Source organism: Corapipo altera, unplaced genomic scaffold (assembly GCF_003945725.1).
Source record: "Corapipo altera isolate COAL_440 unplaced genomic scaffold, ASM394572v1 48, whole genome shotgun sequence".
Lineage (NCBI taxonomy): Eukaryota > Metazoa > Chordata > Aves > Passeriformes > Pipridae > Corapipo > Corapipo altera.
The window spans coordinates 4,082,377-4,100,742 of record NW_020884931.1 but is presented as its reverse complement, the minus strand read 5'-3'; the positions used below and the strand labels follow the sequence as shown (position 1 = coordinate 4,100,742).

General features: G+C 34.9%; 1 protein-coding gene across 10 annotated transcripts in view; it reads right to left on the bottom strand.

Moving 5' to 3' along the window:
• Nucleotides 1-18,366, bottom strand: part of CDC42BPA (CDC42 binding protein kinase alpha) — a 187,188-nt gene that overhangs the window by 40,673 nt on the left and 128,149 nt on the right. For 6 of the 10 annotated variants that reach the window (XM_027659323.1, XM_027659324.1, XM_027659328.1 and 3 more), the window contains 7 exons: nt 15,580-15,685; nt 13,733-13,857; nt 6,603-6,708; nt 5,836-5,984; nt 4,549-4,640; nt 2,019-2,095; nt 820-867 (listed from right to left, as the gene is read on the bottom strand). In XM_027659323.1, coding sequence (XP_027515124.1) covers nt 820-867; nt 2,019-2,095; nt 4,549-4,640; nt 5,836-5,984; nt 6,603-6,708; nt 13,733-13,857; nt 15,580-15,685 — 703 coding nt within the window. The remainder of the gene's footprint in view (nt 1-819; nt 868-2,018; nt 2,096-4,548; nt 4,641-5,835; nt 5,985-6,602; nt 6,709-13,732; nt 13,858-15,579; nt 15,686-18,366) is intronic. The other 4 variants (XM_027659332.1, XM_027659325.1, XM_027659326.1 and 1 more) reach the window with 2 other exon arrangements.

Sequence of the window (18,366 nt, the reverse complement as noted above, 5' to 3'; positions counted from 1 at the left end):
TGCAAACAGGATTACACTATGTTAAATACACATGTATAAATATGTGTGCAAAAATAAATATACAAGCACACACAAACTTACACACACACACACAATATACCTACAAAGTTGTAATGGATGGGTGTCTACCATGGATGCATAGTATATACTTTGATTTCAAAAAGTTTACTGTTAATTACTTTTATGTGCCTAATATTTCAGTTTGGGAGAAATATAATGCAGTCAATTTTCAGCTTTTAACTTAATTCTCTTAGTATGCGATTAACTAGTCGAAAAATTTAAACTCTCCTGACAGAAAACCTGCACCTCAAATGGCAATAAAAAGTAGTAAGTTCATCTCAGTTATAATGAAAATTACTTCTCACAATATAGGCTAAAAAAGAAACAATATTTTATTTGAGCAAACAGAAATTAACTGTATGCAAGGCAAAGACTTTAACTGAAGTGATTAGAAAACTTTTGGAAACAACTAATGATAAAGGAATAATATGAAGCAATAGAATAAAATAAAATAAATGTGCCAGTGATTTTGGGACCATTTTCCACAGGCCATATCAATAAATAAGGCCTAAAAGCAGCTTTCCTCCATCAGGAAAACTCCTTGCAATTAAAAATTCTTCACCTGCACCTAAAGAAAAACATCTAGCTTAAAATGGAACATCTATATGTATAAATAGATGTAAGTGTGCTATTACAGAAATACTCTGTTCTCCACTGCACTTGCAGATTTTTTAAGTTGACTGCATTAATGTCTGAATATTCCAAACCAATCAACTCATCCGTTATTAAGGGATTTACTGGGTTGAAAGTCAGACTTACGTCATCCATAAAATCAATCAATGAGGATGAAGAGGAGGAAAAGGAATCCTATTTTAATGAAAACAGCAGTAAAAAAAGAGAGAGAGAGAAAGAGATGGATGAAGAAAGCTGTGCAATATAAATAAAATTGCAAAACTAAAGAACTGTAAATAATTAGTGGCAGTAACAGTTACCTCAGTAAGTTTTCATTAATTGTCTTTCATAGACAATTAATCAATAATCTACCTTTAAAAAACCCAGTGTTTTTCCAGCACTCAATAAAATAATACTCCTATACTCCAAGAAGATTCTTATACTGAAAGTAACTTATAAGATAAATGATAAAAAAGAAAACTTAAAAATTGTGTTAATTGTGAGGACTTCAAGAGAGAACAATGAATTAATGAATAGATAATGAAAAGAAAGCACATTCTGGGATATTAGTAACATGAGTGATTATGCCCTTCTATAGCTACATGTAATGAGCTTGTACATGCATCAGGAAAAAATGGGCAAACTTTAGACAACTATAAAGGTGGTGCCTTGTCCCCTCTGAATTCAGTTTGACCAATATTTCATCCCAGCTGTTCTTTTAAAAGAAAAATTATGCATGGCTTACTTTTGATTAAAAAAAGAAGAAAATAAATGTACAGCATTGCTTCAATTTTTTTCTTCCAGGTTTCTACCTAAACTGATCCTCTGTCTAAAAGTGACAAAGGTAAAAAACAAATTCATTTTTTAAGTATATAGGATCTGTGCAGAGGAGATAAATGAATAGGAGTTATCTGGATTTTACAGATCTGTGTAAAATGAACAGACGATGAAAACAATCTAATAAACAGTATCAAGGACTTCAGAGGATACAATCAAGGATTATTTACATATTTTCTCTCATTTTTATCAAACCACAATCTGTATTACTTGGTATTTTTCTGAATACAAAGAAAAGCCATTTGAACAACTACGCTTTTCATGTTCACCACAAAATCAGACAAATTTCTGCATTCAAGGTTTGAGAGAGAATTCACTATGATTACTAGCATTCAAGAGAAGGCAGCCAGCACTGTAAATGACAAACAGTTCTCACATATTATTATATACAAGTATAAATGGGGAAATACAATTAAAATACAGCAGCAAACTCTCAGCAAATATGCACATAACCTGCACACATCAGTAGTTCCACTGACTAACAGAGTTAAAACAGCTGTAACACTTACTTCAAATTGATCCAGAGCAGAGGTAGGCGCATTCAAAAATGCCAAGAAAGAATTCTGTGAGTCTTGGTGCTTTACACCTAGAAAACAGCAGCAGGTTTTTAAGCTACAGAAAAATAACTTTTTCATGGAGGACCTTTGCCTTGCTGAATCAGGGTTTGAGTGTCCACCTGAAACACCTACACGTTTTAAAACATGTTGCACATTTTGGTCTGTCTTCCACAGTAAAAGATTTTCTTGTTTGAAACATAGAAGTGTATGTTTAATTAACCTTTTCCAAGCTAAGATGTCTGTGTGGTATGAGTTCAGTGTGAAAACACACTGTATGTACATGCACCGGTTTCTAATGTGCTTATATGCCCACTGGCACCACACGCTAATGCAGCAGGTGCCATCCCTGCTCTAGTCACATGTGGGATATCCTACAATGACAGGACAGTTGGAGCCGACAGCCAGGTTCCATAAAAACATCCAGAAAACATTGGATGGGTTCCTTGATCCATGCTCTATGCCAGTCTGCCACCCCTCACTGCTGAATGCCCAGGAGTAATACAACCCTGGGTAAAGCTTCAAACGTCTCTGTCACACAGCATCATCTAAGTGATGTTCAGCCAGCAAGAGGAGCAGGAATGCTGCATCCCCTGGAGCTGCAGAGGTTGGCACATCCTGCCTGTTACTTTAACTAGCTTCAACTCACAGCTTTTTTTTCTTCTTTTCTTTGGGGCATAATTCAAGTTGCTGTGTGGGTGTTTCTAGATCACAGATGTGTACAAACTCTATCTTCCTGAATGCTGTAAATGCATTATATACACATATATATAAATACTTATTATGACCAAAGCCTGCAGGACTGTGTGCATCTCAAAAGAATAATGCTATCAAAGGTTACTTCTTTCTTTCAAAAAATGTCAGTGTCTTGCTCTAATATAATCCATAGTGAATGATGAGGTTACAAGAACCGTTTCCTCTTTAAAATGTAAATACACTGAAATCCCTCCCAAAAATACTAAAAACAATTTTCAAATTACCTGTTACTGATGATAATTTTTAGCAATCTTTTTCCCCACCTGCTAAATTTCTGGAATATCTTTATAAAGAGAAAAGGATTCAAGTGCTAACCCAAGCAATCCCTACCTAGAAATAAATTTCTACACACTATAAGTTACTCTACCACTGTACACTGTCTACATTTGAATCCTCTATACAATTCATGATTCAAACATATATTTTGCCTCCTAAGAAGAAGAAATATATTTTTTTTTCCTTGTTTAAAAAAAAGAATAAATGTTTATCTCTGTTTTCACCAAAACAATAAGATTTTAAATACTGGAAAAAATACAGGGTAAAGTATTACTTATAAATTCATAACAGATTATTTAACACAAAAGAAGATTTCAGAACTCGAGTAACCATGCATAATATTTAAGATAATTCAAGAACATATAAATGAAAGTTAAGCATGACAAAGTATTTTTGTCTCCAGGGAGATGCTAACAAGAGCTTCTCTCCAAACACTTGGAAGAAGCATAATCCTGGTATCCATGCTAAACATCAAGATGAACAAAATATCAATTCCCTAAGAATTATTTGCTAATTGGCCCCAGTAATTTTTTAATATTCTGTATAGGTTTGAACTATTTTTACAAGTCAACCAGCATTTGGAGGTCTATATATAGAAAATGACAGTTAAGTACAATACATTATAGACTGACATATCATTAGGTTGTAAAGTCTGAACAATATTTGTCATCCCTATGCAGCAATTGTTGCCAGGGTATTGAAATTCTGAAGTTCAAACAGTTCCCTACAGAAAATTAGGTAATTCCATTTGGCCTGAAAAATACTTCTTCCCATGTGACTCATAAGATACAAATATTAGAGCTACTACAGAAACTGCAAAGAATCAGCCAAATCATTAATCATCTCTTAATGAAATTTTTTTCATTGTAGAATTACCAAAAAAGTCTCTTCTCCCAGCAACAATGCAAAATACTGTTAGTCAGATGCATCAGCAATCTCAGAACATACTCTTAATACCACAGCAAAGTAATCGTGACCACACTTCTCACTATGTGCTTACATCAACAAAGTCATCCCAGAAACAAATAAATGCTAAAAATTCCTCTGTAGTCATTTACTCTCTGGGTAGACAGACCCCAAACATTTATAAATTATCAGTATTGAAGTCTAAATACCTTCACCCATCAAAAAGGAGAAAAAATTAGAAATATATCTATACTTCTAACAGTTTTCTGGCAGTAAATCAACATACCCGTGCCAAAAGAAAACAACACAGTTCCAACTCAAATAATACCTTACTGGTGTAAGTGTATCAACAAAACTGAAGCATATTACAAACACTGAAAGTGCAAACGCAACTGCTGTGGGTACATCTTAACATACAATTGTTGTGCTCATACTTTGTATGCCAAAGTCTGTTGGTATCATATTTTAGTTGCAAGGTGAACTTAATTGATAAGATGTACCCAACCAATGTGAAACATGCTATTTACTTGGATATCAGCTGCCATACCCTTTTCTGATCTAAGCTCTTCTGTCTCCTTTTTCAGCCTTTCGATATCTGCCAACAGCTCCATGTTCTTCTTCTCAGATTCTTGCAATTTACTTCAAAAGAATACAAACAAAAAACTTACGTAGGTATTGAGAAACCACTTTTTTCTGTCCAACTTTGCATGCTATTTAAAAATTAATGCCCAGCAAGGTTCATGATGTCTTCAAATACCAGAATGAATTCAGAAATCTACTGGGATCTGTTTAGTATGGTATCTTACAAAAAAAAAAACAAAACAAACAAAACAGAAAAAAGGCAATTAAATGTTCCCATTTACCCATTAAACAGGCTTGTGTTTCTAATTTCTAAATAATTGTGTGAGCCTGTATCCTGTAAATGAGAAAAAAAGACCACATATATTTTTATGCTTAAAATCTTAGGGCTTTTAAATTTGTTTCTTAATTCAGTGCCTGTGATACTAACAGATTAAGTTGAACTATTTTTTTCTCAGTTACTTAAGAGTTATCCAATTTGCAGCTGATAGGTAACACTACTATGTGTTTTGAGCACTTTTCTCACTCTTGCCTATCAAAGCAAAAACTGGTTCTCCTGTTCTTAGAGGATCTCTAATGTTGCCTGTCATCACGTTACCTGGCCTGAAAAACAAGCAAGGTATGTGGACTAGGTGTTCCCACTTTACAGGTAACATACTTGAATCTCAGCTCTGTCCAACTGCTTCCCTAGAGCTGCAAAACACAGCAGTGCTTTGAGCTAGACACCTAGAAATGGAATGACTCCCTACCAATCCCTGCTTCAGGCATCCACCCAACTCAGAATACATTTTGTTGGGATGTGAGGGTGACAGGGTGGAAAAGAGTCTGAGGAAGGAATAAAAGAATTCATAATATTCTATAGCCATTATTAGTTACTACTGTGCAAATCACTATGCAATAACTGATTTTAGTCAGCTAACCCAATGCAGCTATCAATGGAATGGAAAAGAGTATGTTCTAAGACACAAAACCAAACTCTGCTTGGATTTGAACTTGTTATCACCATGAGGAGAGATTATATTACTGAAAAGAAAGTGTCCCCTCTGGAAGTCTTCAAGATTTCAATTTTCCCCAGTTGGTGTTCAGCTACTCACATACTGATGAGAGATATGGTCTTTTTTCACATTTGGATATTTGAAACTAGAGTGATCATTAATTTTCAAATTTTGACAGACAAGATAGTTACAAACAATGATTTAATGGCATTTCCTGAGAGGTATCAAAGTAAATTTGCATCAGAGCAACTCAGTCTTACCACTCTGTAGAGATACAGGAAGCTTTGACTTTGTTCAACTCATCTTGAATAGCCTGTTTGGCTCGGATTTCAGCATCAAGAGCAGACTGGAGCTCCAACCTTGCAGACATATCCAGTTTTGCAAAGCGGCGCATCTTCCAGGGCATGTCCTAGTAAAGAATAAAAAAAGGGAGAAGAAAGAGTAAGCGTAAAGAAAGCTGAAAATGAAGAACGAAGCTAACTTCAACAACTTCGTTTCTCAGTCTATTACGTGCTTAACATAAGAGTTCATTAATTCCAAAGTAATATAAAATTAAAAATTAAGAGTACACCAAGAATGTTAGTAGTAGTATTATTTTTGAACTCCAGTAATATATAGGCAAGATGAATGTTGCCTTTATGCTGATCTCAAAAGCAAAGAGATTTTATGAATTCTAGTTTTGATGTGGTTCAATTCAAATGACAGCTACAAAGGACATTCACATTTCAAAAGTGAAAGTCTTGAAGGTTTTCATGAACCAAAATATTATTTCCTTCAACAAATTCATATACATTTATAAAGTAGCTACTTGAACAATATAATAGACAAAATCACATTAAAATATATTGGTATTTAATTAATTGAAAAAGAATCAATTTGCTATTCAGTTTATTCAGAAGAGAATAGGAAAGTTTAACTTTTGATTAAAACAGACTCTACAGACAGATTATTACTGCAGCTGAAACTATCAAATTAGTGGTTTTTTTCCAAACAAAAAAGCCTCTGACATATGGAAGTAAAGTCTTACTGTAGCTCTTGCACCCAAACTGGAGTTCCTCAGGGCTTCCAGCTCTTCTGTCATTTTAGAGGCCAAGGCTTGAAGATAACCTCGAGCATCTTTTTCATCACTTACCCTAAACAATTACATAAGAAGAATACAGTGTTTTAACCAAAGAATCTAAAGAAAAAACAGAAGTCACTTCACCAAAATAACAACTGGGAACAGATAAAAGCAGAATACAAAAGAAAAATCATAAAATATAAGGAAATGAACAAACAACAAAAAACCCCAAACGGAAAACCACACAGAACTAATTCTTTGCTGCTTGGGGGAGTTCCATTAAACCATATGCATCGATAAGGAATGAAGACTGAAGAAACATATATCTGAATATGTAATATATGTCTCAGTAAAAACACCAGCTACCTGAAACTGAAACACTTGGAAAGAAACCTTTCACAATTCATCCTATTTTTAGGGAGCAAATTAAGACAAAATTCACATCCCGGAATTAACAATTCAGCTGTCCATATAATATTGGATTAGTGGTTGGTTTTACTGTACCAATTGACTAGGAGTACTAGTAGTTAAATCAAACAGTGATGTTACTTCAAGAAATGCTTATTAAACAGGGAGAGTCTACTTCTAATGTTATTAAAGAGCATAAACCAGAACAGGTCCTCTCATCTAGAGAGTTTGTTTTCTATCAAGCCATGTTTTCTGGGTGTAAAGACAACAAGGAGGAGACATGTCTGTTTTTCAGATTCTTTGATCATCAGTTACAAAGAAAGAACAACAACTTTCTGTGATTAATCACAACAGAAGGTTCTTTCTTCACTTTGCCTCAGGTGTTAACATAGAAAAGAAAGTTGGTAAAAAATTAATTCACTGAAACTAAGTAGCTTATGAAAAACCTAAAACAAACAAACAGAAAAAAACCCAACATCACCCCTCCTACTCTTATTTTCTTACGTGCCTGGTTCTGAACATGTTCATTTTGCTCACAGAAGAGCAAACTCATTTCTGCAACACCAGGAGATATGCAAGTTCCTGAGCTAGTCTCAGAGACCAGCAGCCTAATACAGCTTGATCACAGTAAAGTCTATCAGCACCAAACACTGAAATGTTTAGGATGTGGTCTAATGAATGAACCCTAAATAATTTAAAATAAAATACAGGAAAGTGGGAAAATAGTTTTTCTATTTCACGAAGTTAACTTATCCTTGCTTCCTGATCTTTCCTTAGTAACTGTAATCCTGAGTATGTTGGACTGGAGATGAGAGTTCTCTAGATGGTTAATTTTGCCTCAGAGTGACCTTTCTGCAGAAAGTGTTTCCCCCTCCATGCCTACAGAGCAATATAAGTTTTTCTGGTTTATACTCTGGGGTTTACACACACACTGAATACAGTAATGGTACTACTTGCAAGTTTACCATTAATTATAAAAATACAAAGTTTCAACATAGACTTATAGATAGTCACCAAGAGGCAACAGAGAGTACATACTCTGAACTGCCATGGGCAAGGGAGGAACAGAAAAGCATTCCCAGAGTGGCCTCAGGGCAAGATCACAGTGTGAAAGCCATGGGCTAAACATCTGCAGGTTGTGGTGACTTTTGAGTGGGCAGTTTAAGATTTATATAAGGAAGACAGACTGCTTTAATACAGAGGAGGCAAAGGCAAAATTAGAGACCATTTCCCACGAATCTCACACCCAACAGGAAAAAGTAAGCATTTATTCATGCCTTGGGCTTTCTCTTCTTTGTCTCCTGCTTATAATTTAGTTCAAGAGGTGGGGAGGAATCTAGGAAAACTGCAGATGTCCTGACTATTAAAGTCAGTGAGAGTTTTGATATTAATGAATCCCTATTTTTTTCCCAAGGTATATCAGAACTTGATGGAAGCAGCATATCGACTTCTTTTCTCAAAACATTCTGGATGACACATTTTGACAACCAGATAATCGTGACCTACACAAAACACTTAGGCTATAGAAGTGGGCAAAAGATATGAGACGTAGTTTAAGATGCTTTTTGGGTACATAATTAAATACCTTGTGAAAAAAGTGTAAGCAGGAATAAAAAGAATGTGAGGTTCTCAAGGTTAGAAAGTAAGTTTTCCTGAGGTAGTTTTAATGACACACAAAATCTTTGCTGAAAAAAGGGACAATGCCACAATGAAAAATAAAATTAAATTGGTGGTTTATTTTTTAACTTTTTTAAATGAAGCTGAAAAACTTTAGGTGTCCAATTTCTTTCTCAATTTTTATCATGCCATATAGACCAATACTTATGGAAGGTAAAAAAAATCAGTTATTTGGTTTATGAAGCACAGAACCTTCAGGCTCTAAATGCTGAAAATCTGCACATGCCAAAACCTCAGAGAGATGTTCCACAGTCATACAGAAAACCAGAAAATGAAAACGTAAAGTCGATGTTTACAAATATCTGTACTGAGTTCAAAGGAACTCCTCAGACTATGAAAAGACAGTAAATAAGTACAATTTGGAACTGAGGTAGTTTTGTTGTCCACTAGATGGCAAAATTCTCTCAGTAATGACATACATTGATGGAACATGAAGCAAACCCAAGAGCTCTCGGAGCCTTTTTATTTGTTACTGCTTTGCTGGTGTTGTTTCATTTAGTTGGCTTAAAAAAATAATAAAAAAAAAAAAAGACCAAGAATCGTAAAGTTACTAATGTTTCTCCCTTGTCCTCATTGTGACATAGAGCCCTGACAAGCACAGCAAGAGACCTAAGGAAGAAAAGTTCTTCAGGTTCCACCCAGTCATTTCTTTCTTTACTGAAAACAGAGATTAACTGTTCTTTTTTCATATCTCACATATATTTATTCATATATAATTACCCTTGCAAGCTTAGTTCATTAACTATAAAGAACCTAGAACAGCAGTACAGTACAAATTCCTGTAAAATTAAATTTAACCTTTTGGTTGGAGAGCTAACATCATGACGACTTCCAAAAAACCATTGGCTGTTATCTAGTATGTAATTTTTCAGAAAGTCAGAATCCCTGGGACCCCAGCTGGGATACTTTACAATACAAAATGGACCCAGAGGACTAGAGATTTTGCTCAACAAGAGTGATCTTAAAGACCTGGGATTTTACATGGAAATCGATCTCACCTGATTTAAAAACCCCAAGGAAATCTGAGAGTCATGACTCCCAATTCTCCTGTAGTTTCTCAATGCTTTTACATTTCCATTTTTGTATCAGTATGCTCAAAGCAGACTTAACATTTTCCTTTATCCCTGCTCTCTCCAACAAAATTTGATTTTTTAGAACTACTTCTCTAAAAATTTTCAACACTTGACTCTGCTCTCAAACCCTGAAATTTCCCCCCACCCTCCAGATTTTCTATTTTAGAGATAATTCTTATTGTTCTTACCTCAAACAGAATGTGTCTCAGAATTTTCGCTTTTTGAGTTTCTTACAGTTGAATTTGTCCATAATTTTTGCTAAATCTTTTTCACAATTTGTGTGTGTTTTCTTCTGAGAGGAATCAGATTTTTTATGTTTGATTTAGATCAGAAACGTCAGGGGGAGGGGGAAAGGGGAGAGTTCACATTTTTTTGTTTGCTTGTGGTTTTGCTCTGGTTTTTTTTCCAATGAAATCAATAATTCAGATAAAATCAACCATAATATAAAAAATATCTGACTGACAAGGAAAGTATTAACTGAATCTTCCAGTAAACAAGAGCCACAGTTGGCCTGCTGAATCTAAGCCCAACATCCATTCTGTAGGTAAAACAGGTAGGATTTAGCTCATTCACAGAAACATACTCAGCAATACAGAATTAGCCATTTGAAATAGTCGTCTAGGCTTCCTTTTCAATCAGCTGTGAGAAAAAAAGACTTCTACAGTACTAGCCATGGGATTTATTTTAGTTGTCTACATTAGGACTTCTGCAGCTAGGTTACATGAACCCCTCCCAGAGAGACTAATAAGATAAGATTCTTGCCAAGTACTCTGGGAATCACTACCAAGATTTTCATTGACCTCCTTTCTGCACAGCACAGAAATACGGTACCACGGCTATTTAAAAGATTCCTTTTTAAAGTGACTGCATTAACCTCCAATTCCTTTCCTCTTTCCCACAGGAAAATTTATAGTTGACTATAAAAGCCTCAATATTTCTTACTCTTGTCAATGAACGATGAGTGATTTGGTTAATATAAACTTGTCAATATAATAGTTCCATTAAGGCTGAATGATCTGTGAAGGATCTGTTGTGTCCACAATAGAATTTGCAACGAAAGTTTGATTCAAGTGTTTATATTAAAACTTTTCCTCTATTTATGGTATCTTGGGATAAGAACAGCAAAATTAAAAGGCTTTTGTACATTATCTCTAAAACAGATACAACAAAGCAGAGTTAGAAAGCAGGGAAAGGCTAAAGAGAATGTGACAGGCCATTAAAATTACTCACAAGTTATAAAATCTCAAAGAAACAGCAATTTAGAAAGGTCCAAGGAGTCATGAAGAAAGTAACAATCTTAACCATCCAATCTTAACCAACCATGGATTTGAACAGTGGGGCAAATTTCCTGAGAGAGTTACCTATTAGATGGCAAAGCACTTAAAGGAAGTGAGGAACTCCTTGGGCTTGTGTTACTCAAAATAGGGCCAGAAGGAATCCCTTGAACTACCACAGGCAGCTGAGCAAACTGTTTACAAACCCAGTAATCAATTCCATCTACTACCTCCTATCCTTCCTGAATCACAGTACAAAAAGAGGATGGTAGTTTTTAAGAGAGGGGAAGTATGCAGTCAAAATACATATTTTAATGTAATATTTTAAAATACAGTAATTATATATAATAATATATATTTAATATAATAATTATATATAAAAGTAATATAAAAAGTTAATAAGAGAAAAAATCTGCTAGTTTTGAAGAGGCAGCCTACCAGCTCTACTCAACTTTGGTAGCTCCATTCTGTTGTCATACTGAAGATGTACACAGGAACTGATTTAAATTGCATGTTCCTCTGAGGAAAACATAGGTTTATGACTCTTTAAATAAGTCTAGTTTTCTTCAGAATTAAATGGGGTTTTTTTTTCTCCTTTAAAGCACTTATCATTATAATACATGCTTAAATACTTCATATAGCACCCCCTGTTCCCCAGAGAAGGACCTAGTTTTGGTATGCAGTGCTGAATTCTAAGAACAGCAGATGAACACGACCAGATTTTCTAGGTGACACATGGAAAAATCTAAACATAACAAGGAAAAAATGTGACCTAAGATAAAGGCTCACATAGTTGAAAAAAATTTAACATAAGCAGAGAAAATTGAGTGTATATAGTGAAAATTAAGTGAAAATTGAGATGTGTATAGTGATGACAAACTGGAACCAAGCAAGATTTTTTTGACTCCTTAATGTCTGCCCACAGCACTTTTATTTTTTTTCTTTTCAGATAATTATTTAGTTTTTAGTTCCATACTTTTTAAAAGACACTATATCATTGTAAGGGATCAGTAAAATGGTGTCTGTCATTCAGAAAGTTAGGCTTGCATGTTCCTGGATCTTTTTTCATTAAGTATCTTTAGAGATAACAAAAAACTCAAGCCCAAACCCTTTTACCACGGCACAGTGACATCTCTAACATGAAAAATGCTTTATCATACACCTGAACCACATCAGTAGTACATCTTAAAATATTAAACACTCTCATAAAATGCAGAAGGTACATTCTTAATGGCTTTTGGTACATTTTTACATAGTATTAAGTAAAAGAATCCACAACTAATTCCAGTTTGCTTTTGTCCATAACTGCCAGGTTTTATGAGTGCTTTCACACGTGAATTTGAAAAATTACGTTTGATTACCTTGGTGCATTACAACAGATAAGTAAAAACAACCTTAAAACAACAAGGAATGTGAAATAAAAGACTTGTCTGACTTCTTATCTTGATTTTTTTCCTGAACAAACATTTTTGATTGGTCAGAAATTAACTGTTCATTTAAACAATTTTTAAGTACTTTTTTAAATTTCTGTGACACAGGTTGTCTACTACACCCACAGTTACGAGAGAAAAGATATAAAAGGAACATGGATAAAGCGGACCCTTTAAATTTTGTACCTTCTGCTACAAATACAAGGCCTTGAGACACTAGGACTTCATAACACGGATCAGTATTATGCAATTTTATGTAAAAAACATTGTTTAAATGAAACCCAGAAGATGGTCCTTCTTTCTTGTTATGTATTCACATGGCAGTATTCAAAAGCCAAACTTCTCTGTAACTGGACAACAAAATTATACTGACATTACAACAACACCAAACTAGGTTTCACTGAAACAGTGTTTCCCATTTTTGCCTGGATACAACAAATTAGATTTTTTCACTAACATGAGATGGGAAAAAGGGAGGGGAGAGAATAATCAAGTAGTACGAGAAAAAAGATTAGTATATGATGATGTATATATGATGATGTCTTCCCACAAGTGGATGATCTGTAAAAAAAAAAGTCTGAATGCAATCTGGTTTTGTAGATGTGAAACACTGCAATGGACCATTAAAAGGAAGTGGAGATAAGCAGGCATGGAGGGAAAAATAAAGATAGATAAAAAACCTAGAATACACCATCTTTTTCCCTTAATAGTTTCAACATTTTTTTTTCACAGAAACATAACATCATTATTTAGCAAAAGTACTATTAGAAACATCACTTGACTGGCTTTGTGGTAGTCTCAAATGCCCTCCTTGTAAAAAAATCACATAAAAGCTGCACTGTATTTGTTTCATTCTGCCACATGCCAAGCAGATGAAGGAAATTAATGCCCAGACACAAACACTCTCAAGTCACTGCTTTTCCCAGGCTTGTTCCCCCTTGGAGGCGTGAGCTCAGCACATGCTTCCTTTCAGCATTTTTCCACAGCCACAAGCCACACCCGATGACCACGATTCTTCTGCACTTTAAAAAGCTGTATTTAGTAAGACACTTTCGCTCTTAAGGAAGAACACAATTTTCTGGATTTGTCTATTATTAAAATCTCAAACAAAACCCCAGACGGGTGTGAGACTTCACCCAAGCACTTCCAAGTGCCATGTGCAGAGACAAAAATGCAGTAACAGCCCCACCACATATTGAGGGGATTCTGTAATGACATGAGAGCAGAGTACTCACCATTGGATAATCTCAGTAATTTGGGCCTCCCAGTGGGCCACAGACTCCTTCTTATCAGCCAGGTCTCTCATCTCTTCTTCCAGCTGCCGATTATTCATACTCAGCCTCTCAAACATGGCAGTGAGCTGAATGAGAATTTAAACAACTTATTACAAGTATAAACTGCTGTGACTCCACCTCTGTGCAGACTCAAAGATCCCCCCCCCTTTCCCTCTCCCACATCATTCATCTGTTTTAAAAATTGGTACTGCCCATCACAATAAACACCATGTAACAATAAAAGTCAGAATCTCTTCTCACCTATGGCCTTAGCTGTATTGAAAGGCCACTTTTAAGGACTAGAACTACATTTTTACTCTACAAAATAAATCAGTTTTCTGAGCCTCCAAATATCTCTACAACTCTTAGAAGGTTTCTGCTTTGCACCATATAGGTGTGGAATGTTCTGTATAGAAAAAGCTACATTAAAAGAGCAAAGCAAAGGTATAAAAATTGTTATAGCTCAGATAAGACTGTCGAACCTCTCCCTTGTTTAGTAACCATGGAGAAAGACAGGCTTAACAGATACAAGCATGAGACAGTCCTGAGATTCTCCAGGTGTTTCACATTCCCCTATTTTTCATTGCACTTACCTGCAGACAGGGAAACTGAAATTAAATGCACATATTTAAGAGCAATATGTTATACCTAGCAATTAACCTCTCGCATTCACATAGCTGCCATTCACACAGGCACATTCTGCAAGACAAAAGCCACAGCTAACCTGAGCTGGTAAAGGGAACTAAACCTTCATTATGTTAAATTATTATTCAGAAAGTCAAACTGGAATCAGAGACCAGAAAGATTTTGTAGGCAGGCCTTCTTAAGAGAATGAATCTCACGTGAAAGGCTTCTTTTAGTACTGAAATATATTAACAAATCAAACTGATAAAAAAATTGCCAGTTTTAAATCTATCTTGCTTTTTACTTCAAATATGAATAACTCCACACCCTATTTATCATTTAAATGGCCTTATCATTTAAATATGCCTACTTATTAAATGTCATTGGACAGGAAAAATACAAAGTTATTTGGGGGGGGAGAGAGAGAGCACACAACCAATCTAAGTGGCTAGTGTTCTTGGACAAAGCCTACATACAGGCATATATATTATGTGTCATACTTGTATGAAAATATACTTAAATTTGAGCACTAACATGCAAACATGCTTACTTTGAAGAACACTGTACTTTCATCATATTTTTAGAAAATCTAAGGTATTACAAAAATAATAGACAAGTTTAGCAAGACTTGGATAATCCACAATGAACTTGAATAACCGGTCAAAATGAACAATAAAGAGACAATCCAAATGCACGAATCATAATTATTACTTGCTCAACACACTTCAATTAATATGCCTTATCATTTGTATTTTTTTAATATCTCCAAGTAACACTTAACCTCAAAAGGTAGGAGGGGCCCTGGTATTTCACAACAACTGACATGCAAATATACTCTAAGTAATCACATAATTAACTATGTATTTTTATATTTGGGTCATACAATGAAATAACCCTTTTTTGTTGGCTTACAGTGTTGTCTAAAATTAATCTTACAAACTGTAAGACCATTTAATTAAATTCCCACACATAAATACTAATATATGCACATATGTACACATGCCTTCTCAAGTTTGGATGCATGTAGATCCTCTATTCAAATCAAATATTAATCAGCAATTTTTGTATAACATCAATTCTGCTACCAGTTAAGAGTTAATAATAACCAATACAGCTCTATATTGTCCAATTTGTACACAGCATACAAGAATTGTAAATTCAGGACTCAACTACTCAGCATTTACCTTATCAAGTTCATTTGTAAGTTTTTTGTTTTCCTCTGTCAGCAGAAGCTTTTCTCGTTCATATTTTTGTTTGAACTCTGTTTCAAATTCCTCTCTCTCACTTTGGCTAAGAAATAAAGTAAAGTAGAATTAGAAAGTTTTCTATTCTAAAACTCATCCCATTATTCACTTAAACACAAAGAGACCAATGCACACACATGTTGAAGTACTACATTGACAACAGCACAGTCTATTAAAAATAAGTAATTTGATACACTACCATCAAGATAGTCTGTTGAATTTTAGTGTTAGACAGTATAGAATTAACAGAGCTTCACCAAGCTACTGTTTATCAATCCACTTATAGAAATTTTATTCTTTAGATGAATCCTTCACACACTGAGCAGCTGTGATCCTGCAGACCAAAGTGTGTGTCGATATTCTAAAATGCCCTGCTCATAGAAATATTATTTTAATTTATACATTTCTACAACTCCAAGTTTCACAGAATGACCAGCAAAAACGACCACACATGAAACCAGAGCATATAGAAGCTACATTAGAGGACCTGGAGCTGGGTCTCTGATGAGAAAAGCTTATATATGGGCTAGTCTTTGGACAATTTAGAACAGCCAGAAGACACATCTGAACTGTTAATTCAGGTACCATATATTAACTATGAGCAAAAAGAGGATGGATAGCCTATACACTCTTAATATCACCAGATTCTACAGCAAGTTTAGACCATTCTTTCTGAGAAAGTTTCACAGCAGCTGTTTCCCCCAAGCCTTCCCTTCCTTCTCCCACAGATGTCATTCAGTAGAGGAGAACCTCTGGTTGAATCTGCTTAATAATCAACTTTAATCTAGCACAATGAACACGAGAACTGGAAAATAAATGAAGCTGCAGGTCCTCTGTTTGCCAAAAGACGTTGTAAATTCCTTCAAGTGGTGTACACAATGTTTTAGATGTGTAACTCCCACCTTGTAACTACTGATTTCAGACTTGGTACATTTGCATCTTGTACTCACCTTTTACCAATTATTCAGGTCACTGGCACAAAGTTCATCAGTAGGTTGACAGAACTATATTATAAATGCCACATATACAGTAAATACCCATTCATCAAATACCACTGTCCAGCCTTAATAAGGCTTGAAAAAATGAGCAGTATAAAAGGTTAACTGTAAAAATAATTTCCAGGGGAAACTTTGTCTTGAGCACTGTAATTTTTTTTCTGGATACAGATCAGAATTTTACACTGTGCAACACAGAAATCACATCCTTGCCTCTTTTTCTGAGATGCAGAACTACTACAATTCTATCAAATTGAGAGAACACTATTAAAGGATGAGAAATGACCTTGGCTACAGCAAACCCAGTTAAGAGTAATGCTGGTTTGAATTTCCTATTCCTAATTTGAAATTCATTTAGTGCTTCAACCACTCTTTGAAATCTAGTACATCATGTTAGACCCATAGTGAAATTCTATGTTGCTAGGCATCCTTTGAAACTTAATACTTCATCCTAGTAAAGTAACATGCTATAGTTACTGTTTAAATGCCAAGTTTGAAATTCACCACCACTCCTTTTCTATATCAACAGATTCCATGCATATGATGAGCAGTCTAGGGAAAAGACAGGAAGAGATTAAAGCATTGGTTGTCAGGGGAATTAATAACAGGTCCTGCTTCTGTTTTCAAGGCTTAGATTCAAAGCTAATTTCTCAGGCAGAAGACCAAACTAATTTTTAATTAATTTCTTTAAAGATTTCATGGTTTTGTTTAGGATTTTTAATTCTATATTTGTCTTAAATTTATTCCTTAAGCCTCTAAGGTTGAAAGCAGCCATAAATGGTGGTGGATTAAGGAAGCTTTAGGTTGGTGAAAGAGCCCAACATATTTGTAGTTTTCTGTATTTTACTTATTGGACTTATTTCAACTGGTGATTGTTGCTACCCCATTAAGTCAGACTGCTGTAGTATAATACAGAAATGAAGATAAATTTGAAACAGAGGAGAATGTGAGTATAATCTATCACACCCAAATATCAACTCAGCAAACTACAGAACTGTGACAGACTCCCTAGATGTACCTTGGACAGCCAGCAAGATCAAAATAATGCCTTTGCTTTGAAGCCTGGCATCCTCCTCTCCCATCAAGCTTTTACTCTCATCTAACATTTAGCTATGTATCTGCTCTTCAAGTTAAGAAATCATACATGATCCAGCTTTCTTTTTATCAGTAAAACTGCAGCAAACCACATGCAAGCAATGTGAAATACAGCTTTTTTGTATCACTGTCACTCCAGCTCTTTATTGCATCTGTACAAAGTGGTGAAATATTTTATCTTACTGCTTTGAAACCTAGAAAAGTAGACCCGAAACAAATACCAGCCCCCAGGCTTCTTTATGTCACAATTTAAAAACAGTAAATGCTGTTTTATAAAGCCCCCTGTTTTATAAATCCATCGTGAAATGATGGGCTTAAAAGAAACTTCTACAAATGATTTATTTTGCACAGTTTCTTGCACCTTCTTCTGAAATATTTCATAATGACAATTCTAAGAAATGCAATCTTGTGCTGCACAGATCACTGGCCTGATACTGTGTTCCTACGCTTCCAACTTCAACAGCATGCAGCTTATGAGACTTTAGCAAAGGGCAATCACTTTGTACAGAAAGGTGGTTTCTCTCCCTTGAAGATTTATGCTGTTGAAGTAGCAGGAGTTATAAAGCTTAAATTTGAAGGAAACAAAGAAAAAATACCTATTAAAAAAAAACCATAACAGAAACCACAAACATGCAAG